At 39.1% G+C, this 20,156-nt stretch overlaps 1 protein-coding gene across 2 annotated transcripts in view; it reads left to right on the top strand.

The window, feature by feature from the left end:
* Positions 1-20,156, top strand: part of angptl6 (angiopoietin-like 6) — a 37,667-nt gene that overhangs the window by 3,788 nt on the left and 13,723 nt on the right. For both annotated transcript variants that reach the window (XM_039770358.1, XM_039770360.1), the window contains exons 2-3: positions 2,382-3,062; positions 6,931-7,132. In XM_039770358.1, the coding sequence (XP_039626292.1) occupies positions 2,403-3,062; positions 6,931-7,132 (862 nt within the window). In that variant the 5' untranslated portion in view covers positions 2,382-2,402. The remainder of the gene's footprint in view (positions 1-2,381; positions 3,063-6,930; positions 7,133-20,156) is intronic.

The raw sequence follows: 20,156 nt of genomic DNA, 5'->3' as shown, positions 1-20,156 counted from the left end.
AGATTGTCTTTGTTTAAAAATGCAATTTTTAAAATAAAATGTAGTGGTGTGGACATATCTTATACTGGAAACCAACTTTTAGAAAGTGGACAGATTGGATTGAATGGTCTTCTGTTATTTTTTTAAATGTATGCTTTTCATTAAAAATAAATGTGCTGTATGACATGTACATTGTGTAGATGTTGGTTGTAATTACAAAACAGCAACATAAGTGAACAGTGAAGTATAGAAATGGCAGAAGAGGTTCTACTTGGGTTATTTCTTGGAATGGCCTAGCAGCTGCTTATCATAAAGAAGCCTTAATCAAGACATCAGGAACATTCTCTAATTGGAAAAATATTTAGAAAACATCTGCTCTGGAACCAATGAAAGCACAGAAAGACCCAATAAAGATCACAGCTTGAAATATACAAGCCACATATTGTATTTGCATTGAAACTAAATCTCTTGAGAATTTTCCACTTATACATGTTTAAACACTTCTTTTGGCCGGTCTAAAACTTATCTTCTGAAGCAATTGTCTGAGGAGATTAAGCTCCCCTTTGTTTATTTGAACAAATTTCTAATGATTTAAGGTTGTTTGATGTTAATGGTCCTCTTTTACAGACCTTATTACCAGAAGCTCACAGCTTTTTGCTAATTGTTTGTAATTTTCTAGACGTCTTTAAAGAATTTGCCCTTCTTTTTTTCTCAATAGCTGGAAAAAAAACCCATAAAAAACATCTGGGCCTCAGTTAAGTGTTTGCTTTCAAGTCAACTAATTAAACATAAGCACTTGGAATCTTTAGCCAATCTATTCTGAGCTGAATAGGCAGGCTGTCAGGAACAAGATTCAAATACAGGATGAATAACTTCAGTGTATTCTGCCCAGTTCTGTTTCCTATGATGTGTGCATTAGACATTAATGAGAAGAATTTATCAGATTCAAAATCACCTCAAATAGTAAATGCACAGAAAAGCATATTTAGTAGTTTTTACCTCTATGAGAAGTTGAACATTCAGAAATTCTACTGGTCAATATGGTCTCTGTCATGGGTGAGAATGTGCTGATTTTATTCCGTTAGATGATACCTAATAAAGCAAAAGCCTATATCAACATCTATGGGTTCAAGGCTGGAATCAGTCATAGAGGGGTTACAAGTCCATCACAGGGCACACTCACACTAACTCAAACAGGACCAGTTTACAGTCTTGATGATAACATGCAAACACCACATACTGCAGACAGTCAGTGGCTGCAAATCAGACTCAGGATTTAGAATCTCAGAGGGAGCAGCATTAGCCGCTGTGCCACTCAACATATAATTACATGAATACAAATTATTACATTGTTTCTAAATGGTACTATTTTTGATTTACATGCAAGCTTTTGACTTTCCTACTCAGACATCCATTTTCTAATCCTTTTACCCAGTTCAGAATCACAGTGAGACAGATCCTATCCCAGCAGCATCAGCTGATGGCCAGGAACTGAGTTTTGACAGGGTGCCAGTCCATCACAAGGCACAATAATAGGCACACTAACACTCCAACAACCTGAGCCAATTTGTGTACTAAGTACTCAGAGGAATTTGTGTAGACGTAGGGAGATCCTCATACACATTTCTTTATTTAGTGGTTTCATGCTCTACCTCAAATTAATACGAACTATAAAATTAATAAAATTAGAAGCAGCCTGGCTAAGACTGCAGCTTCTGTCAATTCATCTGTTCCTGCAGATCTCACATTACCAATGGCACATATGCTCAATAGGATATAAGATTATTTACTAGTATTAAAGCAATTAGAGCCATATTGATGTACATTCTGTACATAAACGGAATGGATAATTAGTGTAGACCCTGTTTTAAAGTTTGTTGTTTTTTCAGTTTTCTGAACCTGCTTATTCCACCATAAGGCAGTGGGAGGCCATCCTTATGACATTGAGAACAAGACAGGAACCAACCTTGGCCTTGAAACCCGTTTGTCACATAACATATTCAAAATCTTTCGAATGCTTAGTGGCTCTGTTTAATCTAATGTGCATGTGTTGAGATATAGGAGGATAACTATGATACTTGGAGAAAAAGCAAAGCAGGTACAGGGAGAACAGGAAAGTATCATACCAGACTTTCAGGCAGCAGGGCTAACCACTTTCCCACCATTTTACTTTTAACTAATAATTTCATATACTGTGCATAACTGATTCTGTTCTGTATATAACTTATACTTTTGTATGTATACTACTGTGTTACTATGACTTATTAAGTCACAACTATGTCAGGGCAATGATAGAACTGACAGATTACAATACTCAGTTGGCTTGTGGCAATATTTTCTCTTAAGGTCTTTTTTCTGTATTTTCCTAACTTAAATTTTCAAAAATCTTTACTCTGTTTCAGGTGCACCCACTGTATGGAAAGATGTGGAGACCAGCTGTATTGGCTCTGCTATTGTTCCTTATCGTAGGAAAACTGTACTGTGATAGTGGTGAGGCCAAAAAAACTCAAAAAGGGGCAGCTGCCACCAATGAGGCATCAGACCAACATCGCCCATCCTCAGAAGCACACTCACAGCCAGCTGCACCTACAGGGAAATGCTCATATACATTTGTGGTTCCCCAACAAAAGATCACTGGCGCCATTTGTCTGAGCAGCAAAAGCCTCATGTCAGAGGACATCAGTGGCTTGAATAAAACTGAACTTGCCAATTTGCGACTGGAGCTGGGGGAGCAACAGAGGCAAATTGAACACATTAAGCAGATGGTGGAAGTTGATGGTGGCATTGTGAATGAGGTAAAACTGTTGCGCAAAGAGAGCCATAACATGAACTCCAGAATCACGCAGTTGTACACTCAGCTTCTTCATGAGGTCATTCAGAAGAAGGAACAATCGTTAGTGGAAACGCAGCTGGAGAACCGTCTTCTCAATATCACAGCACAGGTGCTCAAGGTGTCCGCCAGCCACCAAGAGCTGGAGCGCAAGTATGGTACCATGATTTCCCTCATCAATAACCAGAGCTTGGCCATTGCTCGCCTAGAAAAACAGTGCCTCGTCAATGCAAATGGTGGGCAGCCACATCAAGTAAGTGTAATCAGTTAAAACAATAAGTGATTTTCAGTTTATATCTGTTCAGTCTTCCATACAAGTACAGTATATCTAAACATTTCAATTCAGATATATGATGGCAGGGCAATATATTGACAGAATGAAGGAACAGACCGAAGATAACACTAACTGGTCTTTAAATGATAGTTCATAAGATCACTATGTCAGTACCATTAATGTTATTTTCTCTATATGATAAACAAAGATGGGCGGCATGGTGGCACAGTGGTAGCACTGCTGCCTCACAGTAAGGAGACCTGGGTTTGCTTCCCCGGGTCCTCCCTGTTTCTGTGTGGGTTTCCTCCGGGTGCTCTAGTTTGCTCCCACAGTCCAAAGACATGCATATTAGGTGCATTGGCAATCCTGAATTGTCCCTAGTGTGTGCTTGGTATGTGAGTGTGTGCCCTGCGGTGGGCTGGCACCCTGCCTGGGATTTGTTCCTACTTTGCACTCCAGGGAGGCATGTGTTAGGATATCACGGGTTGGAAAATGACTGACTAACTGACTGGTAGACAAAACATGAATTCTAAAGGTGCACATTTCACCTTTCTGTACATACAATTTACTGGCAGTGGTCAACATAATGGAGACAGCTGAGCAAGGGACATAATGTTTATTGAAATCTGGTGGTTCCAGAAGGGCAAACCAGCTTATATAACAGCATGGACAAGGGTGTCAGTAAGAATCTTGCCCAGGCCCTGTTTATAATCATCATGGCCAGCACATCAACAAAATTAGGTCTCAGTAGAACTGAAGAAGGGGAAATTGGCCATGAGGATGGAGTCTAGGGTATTGTCAGTATACAGTAGAAGATAGTAGGCAGTAGTTTATTAGGCAAGGACAGCTCTGGCCACAAGCAAATGTTTATACATCTTCTGAAGTCTTCAAGGTGTAAGTCTAAACAGGTTAGAAAGTCAAAATTAAATGACTTGCATTTTTTTGCACAATGTAAGACACACACTTTATTCTGAATGCTCCATCGATACATTGCTATAAATAGAGTTCAGTGCACAAAGCACTTTTTGCAAGCAATGAACACATGTAATATGGTAAAAAATGCATCCTTTATCTGTTATGTCAGTGAACTGACAAGATCTGAGAAATTACCAGGAGAAGAAACTAGTAACAGATAATGGTCAACATCGTGAGATCAAAGTCTCAAGCATCAAAGCCAAAACAAGAGCCAAAAATACAGGGCAAAAAAAGTCAGAAACTGGAAAACAAATATGGAAGGCTTTTAGAAAAAGCACTACAAACAAGAGTTTTGTATCCATAGCTCAGATAAGAAAGAAACTTTTAGATGACTTTTTATCCCGTCACATTGTTACATAAATAATACAAAATACAAAATGGTGGATGAACTGGTCCAAAAAATTATATAACTTTTTTTTAGCGATTGGAACTTGTAAAAAATAAATGTGATCATTATAATTGGGAGTCTCAACAACCTCTAAAACAGTTGTTTGATTTCAGAAACCCATGCCAAAAACTGCATAAAAAAAAATTAAACCTTAATATCATAATGTAAGGCTCTGAACACTAACAGAACCCTGCAGATCTCTGTGCTTGTACAGTGGCAAGAAAAAATATGTGAATCTTCTGGAATAACCTGGTTTTTCTCCATTAATTGGTCATAAAACATGATCTAAATAATCACTGAAGTCACAGAACTAGACAAACACACTAAGCTTACACTAATAACACATAATTTATAATCTTTCATTGTCTTTATTGAACACACCTATCAAACATTCACAGTGTACTCTGGAAAAAGTTTGTGAAGCCTTGGATTTAATAACTGATCAAACCTCCGTTGGCAGCAATAACCTCAAACAAGGGCTTCTGGTAGCTATAGATCAGTCCTTCTGGGAGAATTTTGTAACATTCTTGCTGGCAAATCTGTTTCAGCTCAGCCGTATTTTTAGAATGTCTGGTGTGAAAGGCTCTCTTGAGGTCATTCCACAGCATCTCCATTGGGTTAAGGTCTGGGCTCAGACTGGACCACTTCAAAAGATGGATTTCTTTTTTTTTTTTTGAAGCCATTGTATAGTAGATTTATTCTAATCATTGCCCTTTGGCGTCACCCTACTGCTACCGTGCTTCAGCTATTTGACAGCTATCCTGATATTATATCTTGATAAAGATGGAAATGTATTTGCCCCTCAATGATGGCCCAAGGCAGCAAAGCAGCCTCAAATCATGATGCTCTCTCCATCATTTTCATGTTGGTATGCTGTGCCCTGTTCATGACATATACACTGCTGCGTATTCTTCACAAACAATTCAACCTTAGTTTCATCAGTTTACAAAACATTTTCCCAATAGGACTGGTAAACTTCAGGTGTGTAACAATGTTTTGTTGGAGGGCAGTGGCTTTGTCCTTGGTGTCCTGCCATGAACACCATGCTTGTTCATTGCTTTGTGCACGGTAAGCTCCTGAACAGAGATGTTACCCCGTTCCAATGATTTGTTCATGCCTTTTGCCATTTCTGTAAGGTTCTTGTTTACTTCACTGAGCTTTCTGTGTTCTGTCTTCCCAGACATCTTGGCTGACTGCCACCTCTAGGACAAGTGGTGACAGTACTAAATCATCTCCATTTATACACAATTTGTCTAACTGTGAGCTAACAAATATCTAACCTCTTTGAAACTACTTTGTAACCCTTTCCAGTTTCATGTAAATCAACAATCTTTTATCATAGATCTTCTGAGAATTCTTTTTTGCAAGGCATGCTTCACATCAACAGATGCTTCTTGTGAACAGCAAACTTAAAATGTTTTTAGTCTTTTTTATTGGTCAGGTTTGTTAACTTCTGACTCCAATTCACTTTTGTTGAAGTCATTGGCCTAAGGGTTTACATACTTTTCCAGTCTATACTGTGAATGTTTGAATGACATGTTCAATATGTACAAGAACAATGTAATCTTTTGTTAAATAGTTAAAACAGACTGTGCCTGTTCATTACCATAATTTAGATGAATATCAGACCATATTTTAAGAAACATTTATACAGCAAAGTGGTTATTTCCAAAGGGTTCACATATTTTTTCTCATCACTGTGTACTTCAGGTTCAAATGGCACTAAAATAGTTTGAAGTCCATCTACCTAAAAAAGTTTTAATTCATTCAATTCACTTTCACCCAATGAAGCAATTCTTCATACCTAGTACTCTGAGTACCTACTGTACATTTGGTCAGTGAATAATTTGATAAAATAAATGTTTGGTACAAAAGGCTTATTTAAACATTTAGGGAAGGATCTGCAACAATATCTAATACAGCATCCTCCATCAATAAGGCGAGGGTTAATGTTCTTTGCTTGCTGCATTCCTCCTGGAGAACTCTTGACACATGGCATATACTGTACAAGTCAACTTACTGGCATGTGGCATTTAAACAATATGCTTAGCAAACTGACTTTTATTTTTTTAATCTTATTTACAATAACCTGTAATAAAATACTACTTGAAGACTATTAAACGCATTCACAATATTATTTATTTGTTCCGCTTTTCAATTCTCTAGCTTACATTGTTTCTTTCTTACCGCATAAGGTCCCATTTCTCTCCCGCTTTGCAAAGTATAATATTTAACAATATTAGTAGTTATAATGGTAAGGCTGTGGTGAGCTGGCACCCTGCCTGGGGTTTGTTTCCTGCCTTGTGTCCTGTGTTGGCTGGGATTGGCTCCAGCAGACCCCTGTGACCCAGTAGTTAGGATATAGCGGGTTGGATAATGGATGGATGGATAATGGTAAGGAATGGTAATAGGACTTGCACTGGTCATCAGAGGTAAGGGTCCACCAGCATAACTGGAAATAATACCTTGTTTCCTTGTTTGCAGGCTCATCCAGGGCAAGCAGAATCAAAAAACAAAAGTAACAGCCAGGCAGATACCAGCAACGAGATTCAGAGAGATCAGACAGCCACCCTTACCGACAAGCAGCATCAGCGGGGTCACCAAGCCATTCAGCCTCCCCCTACTTCAGCAGCCAGTTCTCCCACTGAGTCCTACATCTTTCATGCATCTGTAACAAAAACAGCAGGTATGTCAACTAACTGCACCCATTGGGCATGGGAGGAAGAGGTAAAGGGATCAAAATCTACTGATATTATATATATTGATATTGACATATATTGATAGATTGACAGATTACTAATGACGAGAAATAAAATGCTAAATGTCAAAGAAGCCTATTTCACTGGTGAAATGCCATAAATAAGAATTCAAAGACACATGGCAAAAAATTAATATTGCTATAATGTTTGAATGATTTGTCTTTAAGGGGACATGTTAGAGCAGGTTGTGCTGTGTTATTGATATTACGTACCATTTAGATTTCTTTGATCAATTCTGGCCTTTGGTGGATTTTTATGGTCAAAGTGTCTTTTTCTGGGAAATATATTTTCATTCCACAGTTAAAAGACATGTTGTATTTGACTCTGGCATTAGTGCATACATAAACTGAAGGACAAACCTCCACATTTCCACAGAGACCCTTTCTCACTCATACATTTTTTTTTACATGAAAACTACTGTAGGTCTGACTTAGAAATTATAAATTATATATTCACATCACACAAGATACGTAATTACCTCAAACTGTTAGAAAGTCCCTTATCTTTTACTAACATTCAGAGAGTGGAGATTAAACAGATGTGAACGTCACCTGGGCACAGACAGGCAGACATGTTGTTTTTCACCCATCACGCGTTTATTTACAAATATATTTACAAGTTTAAAAGTGCTCACACAACCCCCAAAGTCCTGGCCACACACACAATGCCTTTCTTCGGGCCGCTTCCACGCTTTCTTCTCCTGCTTAGTCCTTCTTCCAGAAGACTCCAGCCTCGAATGAAGGAAGGCAGCCCCTTTTATCCTCACCTGGATATGCTCCAGGTGCTCCCCGGCAATCACCCGCCGACACGCCCCTGTTTGGCGGAAGTGCCGGCTGTACTCCCAACAACAACAACAACAACATTTATTTATATAGCACATTTTCATACAAACAGTAGCTCAAAGTGCTTTACATATTAAAGAATAGAAAAATGAAAGACACAATTATAAGACAAAATAAATCAACATTAACATCGAATAAGAGTAAGGTTCAATGGCCAGGGGGGACAGAAAAAACAAAAAAACTCCAGACGGCTGGAGAAAAATAAAATCTGTAGGGATTCCAGACCATGAGACCGCCCAGTCCCCTCTGGGCATTCTACCTAACATAAATGTGTCCGGGTGTCCCTGCTTCTCTTCCCCCCCAGCACTTCCTGGTGTGGCGGAAGTACTGAGGTCCAGGGTTCCCAAGGCATTGGGGCACCCCCTGGCGGTGACCACGGGCCCCTACAGGGTTGGGCTTCCATACCCTCAATCGATGGCCCCCAAAGCAACCAGGGTGGCGGCCCCCACATGATCCAAGGTGGGCGCACGCCCTCTTCCGGTCCCTCAAGGCGTCCCAGCCGGGTCGTCGCCCCTGGCATCCCTGACATAGGCTTTGCTGAATTTGACTCTAGAGAACCACCCACTTCCATTTTCCCCCAACACATAGCCACTGATTTTTCTCTGGATGGGGTTACCTATTATGAGAGAGAAGATTCTTAACTTTAGCTGAATTGTCTACTTCAAAAATATATTACTGTTCTACCCTATTTGTATCTTAACTCTGTTTTATTCACCCAAAATCCTTTACAATAACTGTTTTAGTATATACAGTATATTGCATTTGTTTCAAGCATAGAAATGGACTAGAACTGCTGAAAGTATAACAAGGGTTGATAATTATTACCATCATATATTTCCTTATTTTGTACCTGTGACAATAATGACACTATACACATAAACATACAGTAAGTATCAATGACCCTAAAATAGATATTTCTCTTTACAATCTTTTTGCTTCAGTGCCTGCATACCATGTTAACTTTGTAAGAAATCATTTCATTTAGAAACTCTTTAATGGCAAACTCTTAACAAGTAAGTGACTTAAACATGAAAAAGAATAAAGAGGGTGAATTGACAGTTGTAAATTAATGACAATACACATTTGTCTTGATTTTTATCTGTTGTTAAGTCTGCTCCACCAAGTTGTAAAAAGCAGCGATAAAAGGGGAACACAGGTCCTCTAAAGGAGAAATGAACTTCCTGAAATAACCATTTGATAAATTTTAGGGGGTCTCTAAAATATTAAAAATTGATTTAAATTCTAATAATTAATAATAAGGTTACATGTAAAAATTACAATAAGAAACAATTATTTTTGTGTTACATTTTACTACATTTCTGTTTCAGTTTATGCTTTGCGTGCTTTGGCTGTCAAGGTGATATCATAAGATGTCTCACACATTTTTTTAAGATTTTTAAATGGAACGCACACAGTCCTACAAGAAGAAACAGACTGTGACACCAGTCTGTACCAACTACTGGAAATTTAGAGTAGCTTTTAATGGAAGGAGCGTGGTCTATGGTTATTTGTTAAAAAGCAAACTGAGGGTACTTAAAATGCATGGGTTCAATGAGTAAAGTAAAGTTTTTATCCAAAGTGTGAATCAATGCAGAAATAAATAATTAAAAAATATATACCATGGAAGACACCAATAATAAAGAGGTCATTGAAATTGCAGGGACAAAAAAAGAAAGGTACTTGAAATTAACTAATCATAAATCTGACTATAACAATGTTGACAAGTTCAATGAGCGGTCTTTTTTGGCAGTGATGGGAAATGTTTATATGATCTGTACAATGAACTTTATGGATTACGGAAATAAACTGTAGACAATCAAGGCAGGATAAGAAAACAAAGCTGGAAAGAACCTGGGAAAAAATAACCACTTAATGCGTAAGTTTGACTAATGGAGAGTGCAGAGTTGAGACAAAGGATAAGTGAGGAAGAACAAAGTCAGAGGGTTTGATTTTGAGGAGTGAAAGGAACAAACGCCTTGGGGAACAGGTATACCGAGACAGGGATGTTGTGGGCAAAGCTAACAGGGAAACCAAACACATTGTTTTGGACAACATGAGAGAAATTGGTCTCACCGGTAAGGATGGCTTACCCCAGGTAATGTCAATTAAAGTGTCATTTATTGTATCATACCAGAAACAGAAAGAGCAGAAGTCTGACTAAGCCTGTTTGGATAACTTACTGATCCTTTAACCCCGAGGCTGACATTATGTGACCCTGAGGAAATCACTGATGAAGAGTTTGGCATATGGTGACCAGACATTCAGTAATTTCTAGGACAGATCTGTATATAAGTTGCCATGTTGGTGTCACAAATTGTTCTTATATTTTAAATATTTTATTTGTCGTATATTTAAAACGTAACTTATTTATCATTCAAGTATTTTATGAACCGTTTAGTTGTTCAATCACCCTGTGAAAAAGTGAAAAATACAGATCAGACAGAAGAATGAGTAGTCCAGTATTTTCAACTAAAAAAAAAAAATGTAATTATAGTGCAGCTCTCCAAAACATTTCTGACTGGTACTGCATTCGAGTTTGTGGTTAGTGACATAGTGCCATTATGCACCCATGAACAAAAATCCCACATCTCTCATTGGCTCTGTAAGGATCTGTCTGACATAAGACTGTGGGGGGACAAGATGAAGTGTTTGGGCACCACCCTGTCACCCCTTTTAGTAAAGAAAAATGCAAAAGATTAGCAAACAAAGGAAGGACACTAAGTGTCAGAAAAATATGCTCACATTCAAAAGGCATCTGACAAGGGAGCTCCATCCTCTTCAGGTTTGGGTTCAAGAATGACCGTGAGCTTCTGGTCTGATGATCTCCTATAGGCTTCCATTGAGGCAGAAGGGACAAGACTACTGGGTTGTTCACAGAAGTGCCATTAGCTGTATTCTCGTGCCACTGTGGATGAAAGGTGAGAAGGAGTTAACAACCACATCAGTTCATTAGAGTCTTGAAGGTGCTTCCCTATGCACTTGTGTGGTCACCCTTGTTTGGAAAGAATGTAAATCTATTGTAGCTGCTCAGCACCAAGACTTAAAGTGCTAAACTAAAAGACTTAACAGCTTATGGAAAATGTCTGTGCTTTTAATCCATGAGAAAGCATTGTATTTGTTGCTTTTCATAAAATGGCCCAAAAGCACTTTTTGTTCACACAAGGTGAACTGGAGAGCCGTACGCTTTCCTTGCCGTCTTACCTAATCCCATAAAAAGTAATTAAATGTTTAGTTGTAGCAATAACCATTGGGCATTTTTTCAAGTATAATGATGCTATACTTCTCTTGACTCGTTTTCAACAAACTTGTTTCCTTTGGTTAAAAACACAGATCATAACTTCATTCTTCCTAAAATAACATTTTTTTATTTGCTTAATTGAATTTACCATTGTGGGGGCACAGACTGGATCCTGGCAGCACTGGGCCCAAGGCAGGAAACAGCCCAGACAGGGTGTTAGTCCATTGTAAGACCCATTTGTGCACACAGCCACACTCACACCAATGTGGACTCGGCGGTTAACCCTACCAGCATGTTTTTGGGGTTGTGTGAGGAAAACTTGAATATATGGAGAAATCCCCACACCAACACAGGAAGGATGTACCAACCCCATTCAACATTTAGCCACTGGGTTTAGGAAGCATTGATGCTAAACACTGCATTATCCAGGGCTGTGGAGTCAGTAGATAAATCCTTCGACCCCGACTCTGACTCCTACTCCTTAGTTTCCAGTACTTCTGACTCCGACTCTGACTCCTCTGTATTTAATATGCTAATGTATTTTCCACATTGATTGAAGGAAGGCAACATGCACGTCATTTAACCACAGAACTACTGGCTAGGAAGCTGACTCTCTACCATATTGGCCAGTTTAAACAAAAGACAAGAACCCCTGAACACACATCAGGGCACAGCACACACCTCCACCTATACCATTACACTTGTTTACACTCAAATGAACTTGTTAAACACATCCATCCATCCATTATCCAACCCGTCATATCCTAACTACAGGGTCACGGGGGTCTCCTGGAGCCAATCCCAGCCAGCACAGGGCGCAAGGCAGGAAACAAACCCTGGGCAGAGTGCAGGGCACACACCCACACACTAGGGACAATTTAGGATCGCCAATGCACCTAACCTGCATGTCTTTGGACTGTGGGAGGAAACAAACACAGACATGGGGAGAACATGCAAACTCCACGCAGGGAGGACACGGGAAGCAAACCCAGGTCTCCTTACTGCGAGGCAGCAGCACTACCCACTATGCCACCATGCCGCCTAAACACATTATATCTGAAATAAAATGAAAACACTTTTTGAAATGTACCATAACCCAATTACAATATGTGAATGTCAGGTTGTATAATAGCTCAGCTGAACTTCACACTAGTAGTAACAGAAATTTGCACTGGGTTTTATTCTTACATCAGAGAAGTACATAATTATGACTGTTGTTTGTGAAATGGGACATTTGAACTTGCTTTATTTTTTTTTTTCATTTCAATTTAAATTTATTAGAAGTCGGAGTCTGTACTTTTTTGCCAACTCTGACCCCGACTCCACAGCCCTGGCATTATCATTCCACTTTCACCCTTGCTAACATTTTCCCAACTTGCTTTTGCATCAAGTCAGTACTTGTCTTTTGATTTGCATTTTAAGCCTTGATCAGATATTTTTCTCCTTTGCAAGATAAAGACATTAAGATGAGAAAGCACATAGGCAGAAGCAGAATTCAAAAGCTAACCCAGAGCTACCCTCTTGTAATTGTTAAAATGCTTTCTGGTGGGAAAAAAAAAGCAAAAAACTTTTAAAGAGTTAAACTCTGACCTGTGATAACAGAGGGACAGACTGTTATTATATTCAAAGAAACAGATGTGGGGCATTCTGGAATGGTAGGATGAGAAACTCAAACCCTACTGCTTTTCCCATGAGGGAGTGCAGGGGGAAGGGTCATCTCGCTGGGACACCAACAGTGTTAATTACTGAACAATGAAATCAGCACCAGTGGTGAAACACAAAATAGGAGGCCCTCTGAGATCTACTGTATTGTTCTTCTTCAATCTGACTGCAAGTCTAAACAGTTTTATTTGAAGCAAATTTGCTGCAATTGGTAATTATCAGCAATAAACACAATTATCAATTCCTGTGTTTCTTTCTTTTGGGTATATGGACATTAAATAGCAGCAGGGGATGAAAATAAGGATATGGATTCTTTAACGGTTACAACTCTGTTCCTCCACCTTTTGTTCTAACCTTTTCTAGACGGCACCATCTTATGAAAAAGAAGGCATCCCTATTGCCCTGTTGTTAAAACAAGTTCTCCTACTATTTGAAGAGATTTCTCTTTTTCAGTTGAGGTTTTGCAAGCAGCACCTCCTTGGCAGTGGAACACAAGAAACTCAAGAACATGTAAAAAACAACTTAAAAGGGAAAACTGAGAAACATTTTCAAATATTATATTGAAGACAAAAGTTCAAACCACAGTGTAATGCATTAAGCTTGTCTCAAACGACAAAACGTTTTCCAGGGCATTGTTTGATTTGCAGACAAAGCACAGAAAGTGGTAATTACGTTAAGGACAACTACAGTTTAAGGTGATCGGTTCCATTAACTAACTAATCAATAGTTCAATCAGACAGTCAGTCATTGTATTGATTGGTTTATTAATGTAATTTGAATTACGTCATATTTCTTCATTTTTACTTTCTCATATACATAGTATAGATAAAGTATAGGAATCATGAAAAAATTCCACCACGAGATTTTGATGAATCTCGACGTTTTAGACCTTCCTGAGTATGAAAATACCATTTTTGAAATTTCTGTATGTCCGTGTGTAAACACGATAACTTAAAAACTCTTCAACCTGCTTTATATCAAAAACTAGTTGAAATACCCAGCGTTGCCGGGGAGGAAAATAAAGTTTTTTCTAATTGTTTGAGAAAAACATAATTAAGAAAAAACACAACTTTAAAAATAAAAATAAATTAACAAACAATAAACCTGGGCTCGCTTCCCAGGTCCTCCCTGCGTGGAGTTTGTATGTTCTCCCCGTGTCTGCGTGGGTTTTGTGTGGTGGGCTGGCACCCTGCCTGGGTTTGTTTCCTGCCTTGCACCCTGTGTTCGCTGGGATTGGCTCCAGCAGACTCCTGTGACCCTGTAGTTAGGATATAGCGGGTTGGATAATGGATGGATGGAGAAAGACTAATTAATGTGTTTGTCTTGCGGTGTTGTATGTATGTTATCATCCAGTTGACGCTCGGAACTGGCCAACTGTATTTAATATGAAAAGCAACAGGGGCGCAGTGGTGCTCAAACATAAAGAATGCTGGCAGTCGCCTGGTATATACTAACTGTGTAAGCCAGCACGGGATCCTAGAAAGTATTTAAATTGTCAGAACTACTCTGGGCATCTCTCTGCTAGGAGGATTCATGTTGCCGATGTGCTGACATCGTTTGTGCATTAGCAGCTAAGCGACTGTCTTTCTTAGGAGGTGTCCTTTTGCCGGTGTGCTAGCCTCGCTTGCGTATCCTCACCCCGACTCTACGTCTCACTTCTGGGCCGGACAGACTCGCACACCCACTTGCACGTGTAGAACTCTATTTAATTTCAAAAGCAACAGGGGTGCGGTGGAGCTCAAACATAAAGAATGCTGGCAGTCGCCTCCAGTTCGCCCTCTGGTGGTCGTTCTGAGTGTCAACTGGATGATAACATGCATACAAGACCGCAAGATCACCCTCCACCCTGCCCAGAAGGGGGTGGGTTACGGCTGATTTCACCCTACAGTATTTTTAGTCGACCAATGAGGAACATGTGTATCAAGTTTCATGAAAAAATCGCTCCAGCGTTTTGGACGTAATGCTGGAACATACATACATTGACTTTTATATATATAGATAAGGAATCCTATCAACTTTTGGGCCACTTCCGGTTCTTTAACTGAATATTTTCGCAAATTTTCAAGTAAACTATGGTCATAATTACAGATAGATGATTCAAATTTTGTATAGATATTTATAATGATTAAAAACAAAGCAGATATGAAATTTGAGAAAAATAACTCAACCGGAAGTAGTATTTTATTTAAACAACCATCCAAATTTTTTGTATCATGGAAATATAAATGTGTACACGATATTAAAAACTACATTCAATATAAAACATATTCTTTCAATAACTTTTATTAATTTTATTCTAATTTATATATCATCAGTTTAACAATAACGTGTAAACACTGAACATGCCATGTAAATATAAAGATGTAATGGGAACAATAAGCTGCTACCTTCCATGTCATGTTCCTGGTAATACATTTAATTTTATGTTTTTTTTTTTATTTCCATCATTATCATAATTAATCCATCCATCCATTTTCTAACAATGAATCCGTATACAGGGTCATGCTGCTGGAGCCAATCCCAGCCAACACAGGGCAAAGGCAGGAACCAATCCAGGGCAGGGTGCCAACCTACCTTCACACACAAACACACCTGGCAATACAGGGCCAATTTAGAATCGCCAATCCACCTAACCTGCATGTCTTTGGATATCATAATTAAATGTAGCTAAATTCAATTGTACCTATAATAATTTATTGCAACAAACATTATACAGTACTAACACAGTTTCTATGTTTTTAGGTGACTATAACTTTTTTACTTTGCACATAATCAAAAGTAATGCATAACGTAATCATGAAAAAATTCCCCCACTGTTTTCGACCGCTCTAAGTGCGAAAATATTATTTTAATATAAAGTTTGATAATGAACAGAGATAAATGATTGTGTATCGATACTATCAATTAGATAGATAGATAGATAGATAGATAGATAGATAGATAGATAGATAGATAGATAGATAGGAAAGGCACTCTATTATCGCTAGATAGATAGATAGATAGGAAAGGCACTATATAAGAGATAGATAGATAGATAGATATGAAAGGCACTATATAAGAGATAGATAGATAGATAGATAGATAGATAGATAGATAGATAGATAGATAGATAGATCGATCGCCCAAGGGGAAATTCACATTCTCCAGCAGCAGCAAACTGATTAAAAAAACAACAATATTAAATTAAAGAGTGATAACAATGCAGGTATAACAGACAGACAATAACTTTGTATAATGTTAACGTTTACCCCTCGGGTGGAATTGAAGAGTCGCATAGTGTGTGGTCTCCTCAGTCTGTCAGTGGAGCAGGATGGTGACAGCAGTCTGTCGCTGAAGCTGCTCCTCTGTCTGGAGATGATCCTGTTCAGTGGATGTTGTGGATTCTCCATGATTGACCGGAGCTCGCTCAGCGCCCGTCGCTCTGCCACGGATGTCAAACTGTCCAACTCCATGCTTACAATAGAGTCTGCCTTCCTCACCAGTTTGTCCAGATGTGAGGCATCCTTCTTCTTTATCCTGCCTCCCCAGCACACCACCGCATAGAAGAGGGCGCTCACCACAACCATCTGATAGAACATCTGCAGCATCTTATTTCAGATGTTGAATGACGCCAGCCTTCTAAGGAAGTATAGTCGGCTCTGTCCTCTCTTACACAGAGCATCAGTATTGGCAGTCCAGTCCAATTAATCATTCAGTTGCACTCCCAGGTATTTATAGGTCTGTACCCTCTGCACAGTCACCTCTGATGATCACGGGGTCCATGAGGGGCCTGGGTCTCCTAAAATCCACCACCAGCTCCTTGGTTTTGCTGGTGTTCAGGTGTAAGTGGTTTGAGTCACACCATTTAACAAAGTCCTTGATTAGGTTCCTATACTCCTCCTTCTGCCCACTCCTGATGCAGCCCACGATGGCAGTGTCGTCAGTGAACCTTTCCACGTGGCAGGACTCTGAGTTGTATTGGAAGTCCGATGTATGTTGGTTGAACAGGACCGGAGAACGTCCAGTCCCCTGCGGCGCTCCTGTGTTGCTGACCACAATGTCAGACCTGCAGTTCCCGAGACGCACATACTGGGGTCTGTCTGTAAGATATGATATTTGATAAATATTGTGCAACTGGAAGTGGTTCTGATGACCTTTTCCTCTATATCAGTATACGAGAAAGTCGAGGGGAGGACACTCCCGATTTTTTAATTAATTAATCATCCATAAAGTTCCATAATTCACACTGTATGTCAGGAGAAACCCCAAGCCATGAAGTCTGTTTGTCATGTGCACCCATGTTTGGCTTATTGTTAATGAAAATAAAACAGTGATTGGACAAATTTACCATTAGTGCCTATAACTCATTATTTCATAGATTTTTTTAAATTACTGCGTTATCAACCAATAAAACTGCGCTGCCTGTCTAATCAGTGTATGAACAAGTGGTTCATATATATTATTAATTTCTTTGTGTAAGCCCCATATGGTGCATAAAAGCAAAGGGAATGTAATTAAAAAGGACAACTTTGTAACATAACAATCCTTAGAGATAACCCATAAAAACTGACGTGAATTACCAACCTAAAATCCTCACACTCAATACAGAATTTCATCAGAGCTTAAATACATTCATCACTCATGCCAATTGTCAATTGTACCACAAGAATTAAAAGAATGTGTGTGTTTTTTTTTAGTTAAAACAAGTTCCTGAACCTTCTGATATGTCTGAATAATCTGCGTTGCTTTCTGTTCAGAAGACTGATATGAGAATCTTATCTCACAAAAACAGATTTATTTATGCTTCATATGATAGAAATTATCTGATTGATGAGTCTGGACAAAATCAGACCTCCAAAGCAGCTGTCAGTTTAGGAATAGAGCAGCAGCAGGCCAGTACAATTTCTTACAAACGCGGTGCATTTCTATAAATACTTCAAGAAAACAGCATTCCTTGTCCCCCCAACATGTCTTTTTTATCTTTGCAGATTCAGCAAACCCAATAAGAGTAATAAAATGCAGCCTGTCTGGTGCTGTGCTCTATTCCCAGCTCTAATAAGCAATTTCATCCCCTCCTCATTTAGAGGGTAACTAACTTTATACTAATCATTTTATAAACAGTTCTAGATTATTTTACTACACTATTTTACTGACACAAACATATTAGGCGAGCAGTGAAAGAGAATGAAAACTTGTTTTCACTTGATCTGTATTTTTTACAAAAGGGTGGACATGGAGTTTTGAAGACGGGAGCATGAAATATCTGAATTAAACTTGCTATATGTATCAAGCAATGGAGGCAGTGTTCAGAGCAGTGAAAAAGTCCTATGAGTGCTAAAGGAACAGCAAAGACCTTCAGGAAAAGAAAGAGAATATTATCTGCTTCATTCCCACAGTGCAATGCTTCAAACAGAGACACATGCTTTGACCCACCCAGTTCTTCTTTTTGGGCGACTATAGCATTGGTGGACTGGCTGTTGATACACTAACTTGCACTTTATTTGACAGACATCTTCTGATTTGTGTGCTCATAGCCCCAAATAGGCAGCATGCACTGTTAAACTAAGAACCAATTCTATCCAGGGAACTGGTTTCCAGTCTATTGAATCTTCTACATCTATTGCTGGTTCATGGCAGGGCGGAGTTCTATATCTATACTAATAAAAGGCAAAGCCCTCACTCACTCACTTACTCACTCACTCACTCACTCACTGACTCATCACTAATTCTCCAACTTCCCGGGTGGGTGGAAGGCTGAAATTTGGCAGGTTCATTCCTTACAGCTTCCTTACAAAAGTTGGGCAGGTTTTATATCGAAATTCTACGCGTAATGGTCATAACTAGAAGCTGTTTTTCTCCATTTACTGTAATGGAGATGAGCTTCAACGCCGTGGGGGCGGAGTTTCGTGTGACATCATCACGCCTCCCACGTAATCACGCAGTACATAGAAAACCAGGAAGACCTCGAAAAGCGCTGAAGAAAACATGCATTATATAATTGAGAAGGCAGCGAAACAATAAGAAGCGGCGGTGACATATACAACCATATTGATGAGTTCTGCTACTTGAAAACGCACGATGTAAACCTACACTTTAAATTAAGTTCATAGACAGGCTGCCGCTGGCGTTTATAATTTAGTGCCTGCCCATATAAGGCCGTCCGTCAGCGGCAATCCAATAGCAAACTCCCACTAAATATTCACGGGTGAAGGACTGTGTTTATGGAGAGGAAGATGAGATGGTCAGGGTGGTGTTTGACACAAACTCAGCGAAACTGCGAGAGAAAGTTTTAAGTGCCAGGACTAAGGTAACATTAAATACAGCCATGGACATAGCACGAGATGGCACCAGCACAGCTGGGAACCTTCGATGCATGTACACCGAGCTCACGTGAACTGGCGCGGTGCACAGATAAAAGGCAACAGTTCCAAAGAGCGCTGAACAAAAACCGAATTACACAATTGAAAAGGCAGCAAAAAATATGAAGCGTCTGATAAGCATATTCATAAATCCAGCTACTGCGGAAACAAAGCACACGGTGGAAAAAGTCAATGTCCCGCTAAAGGAAGACAGTGTAATAAAAACCCGTGCATGCAGTATGTCAGGTCTCAGATAAAGAAGAAGACGAGCTGTTTATTGATGCAGTAAGAAACGAATCGATGAATGAAACCTGTCATCTTTACATCGATTGACAAACACGGAATGTAACTTGAACACAACACATCCCACAAATACGAACCTGATTGAAAGAAATAATGATAATCAAATCCTTGATGACAGCAACACTCAGTAACACTCACAAAACAAATACTGTATATTGACAGTCATGTTACGTTATTTTTAAAATGTTCCCTTTTCTTTTTCTAGCTTTTTAACACACTACTTCTCCGCTGCGATACGCGGGTATATATATATATATATGTATATATATATATATATATGCCGATCTACATACTCGAATAATGGATACTTTATTCACCATCAATGATTGTTTTGGTAAAGCCATACTCAGTGTATTCATTAGATGAACGGTAAAAAAGTAACAGCGAGGGGAGGATGCAGGCTGTAGTGCGCGTCAACTCTATTTGAATTGCGCGATCACATTTGAAAAAATATATCTTTTCAAGTTCTATTTAGTCCATATGTGTCAAACTAAAGGGCCAGGCCACATCCGCCCGTGTAATTATATCCGGCCCTTGAGATCATTTTATATACTGTATTATTGTTATT

The sequence above is a fragment of the Polypterus senegalus genome, chromosome 12 (genome assembly GCF_016835505.1).
Source record: "Polypterus senegalus isolate Bchr_013 chromosome 12, ASM1683550v1, whole genome shotgun sequence".
In the NCBI taxonomy this organism is placed as follows: Eukaryota; Metazoa; Chordata; class Cladistia; order Polypteriformes; family Polypteridae; genus Polypterus; species Polypterus senegalus.
The sequence above is the reverse complement of the archived record's forward strand: the minus strand, read 5'-3'. Positions and strand labels throughout refer to the sequence as shown.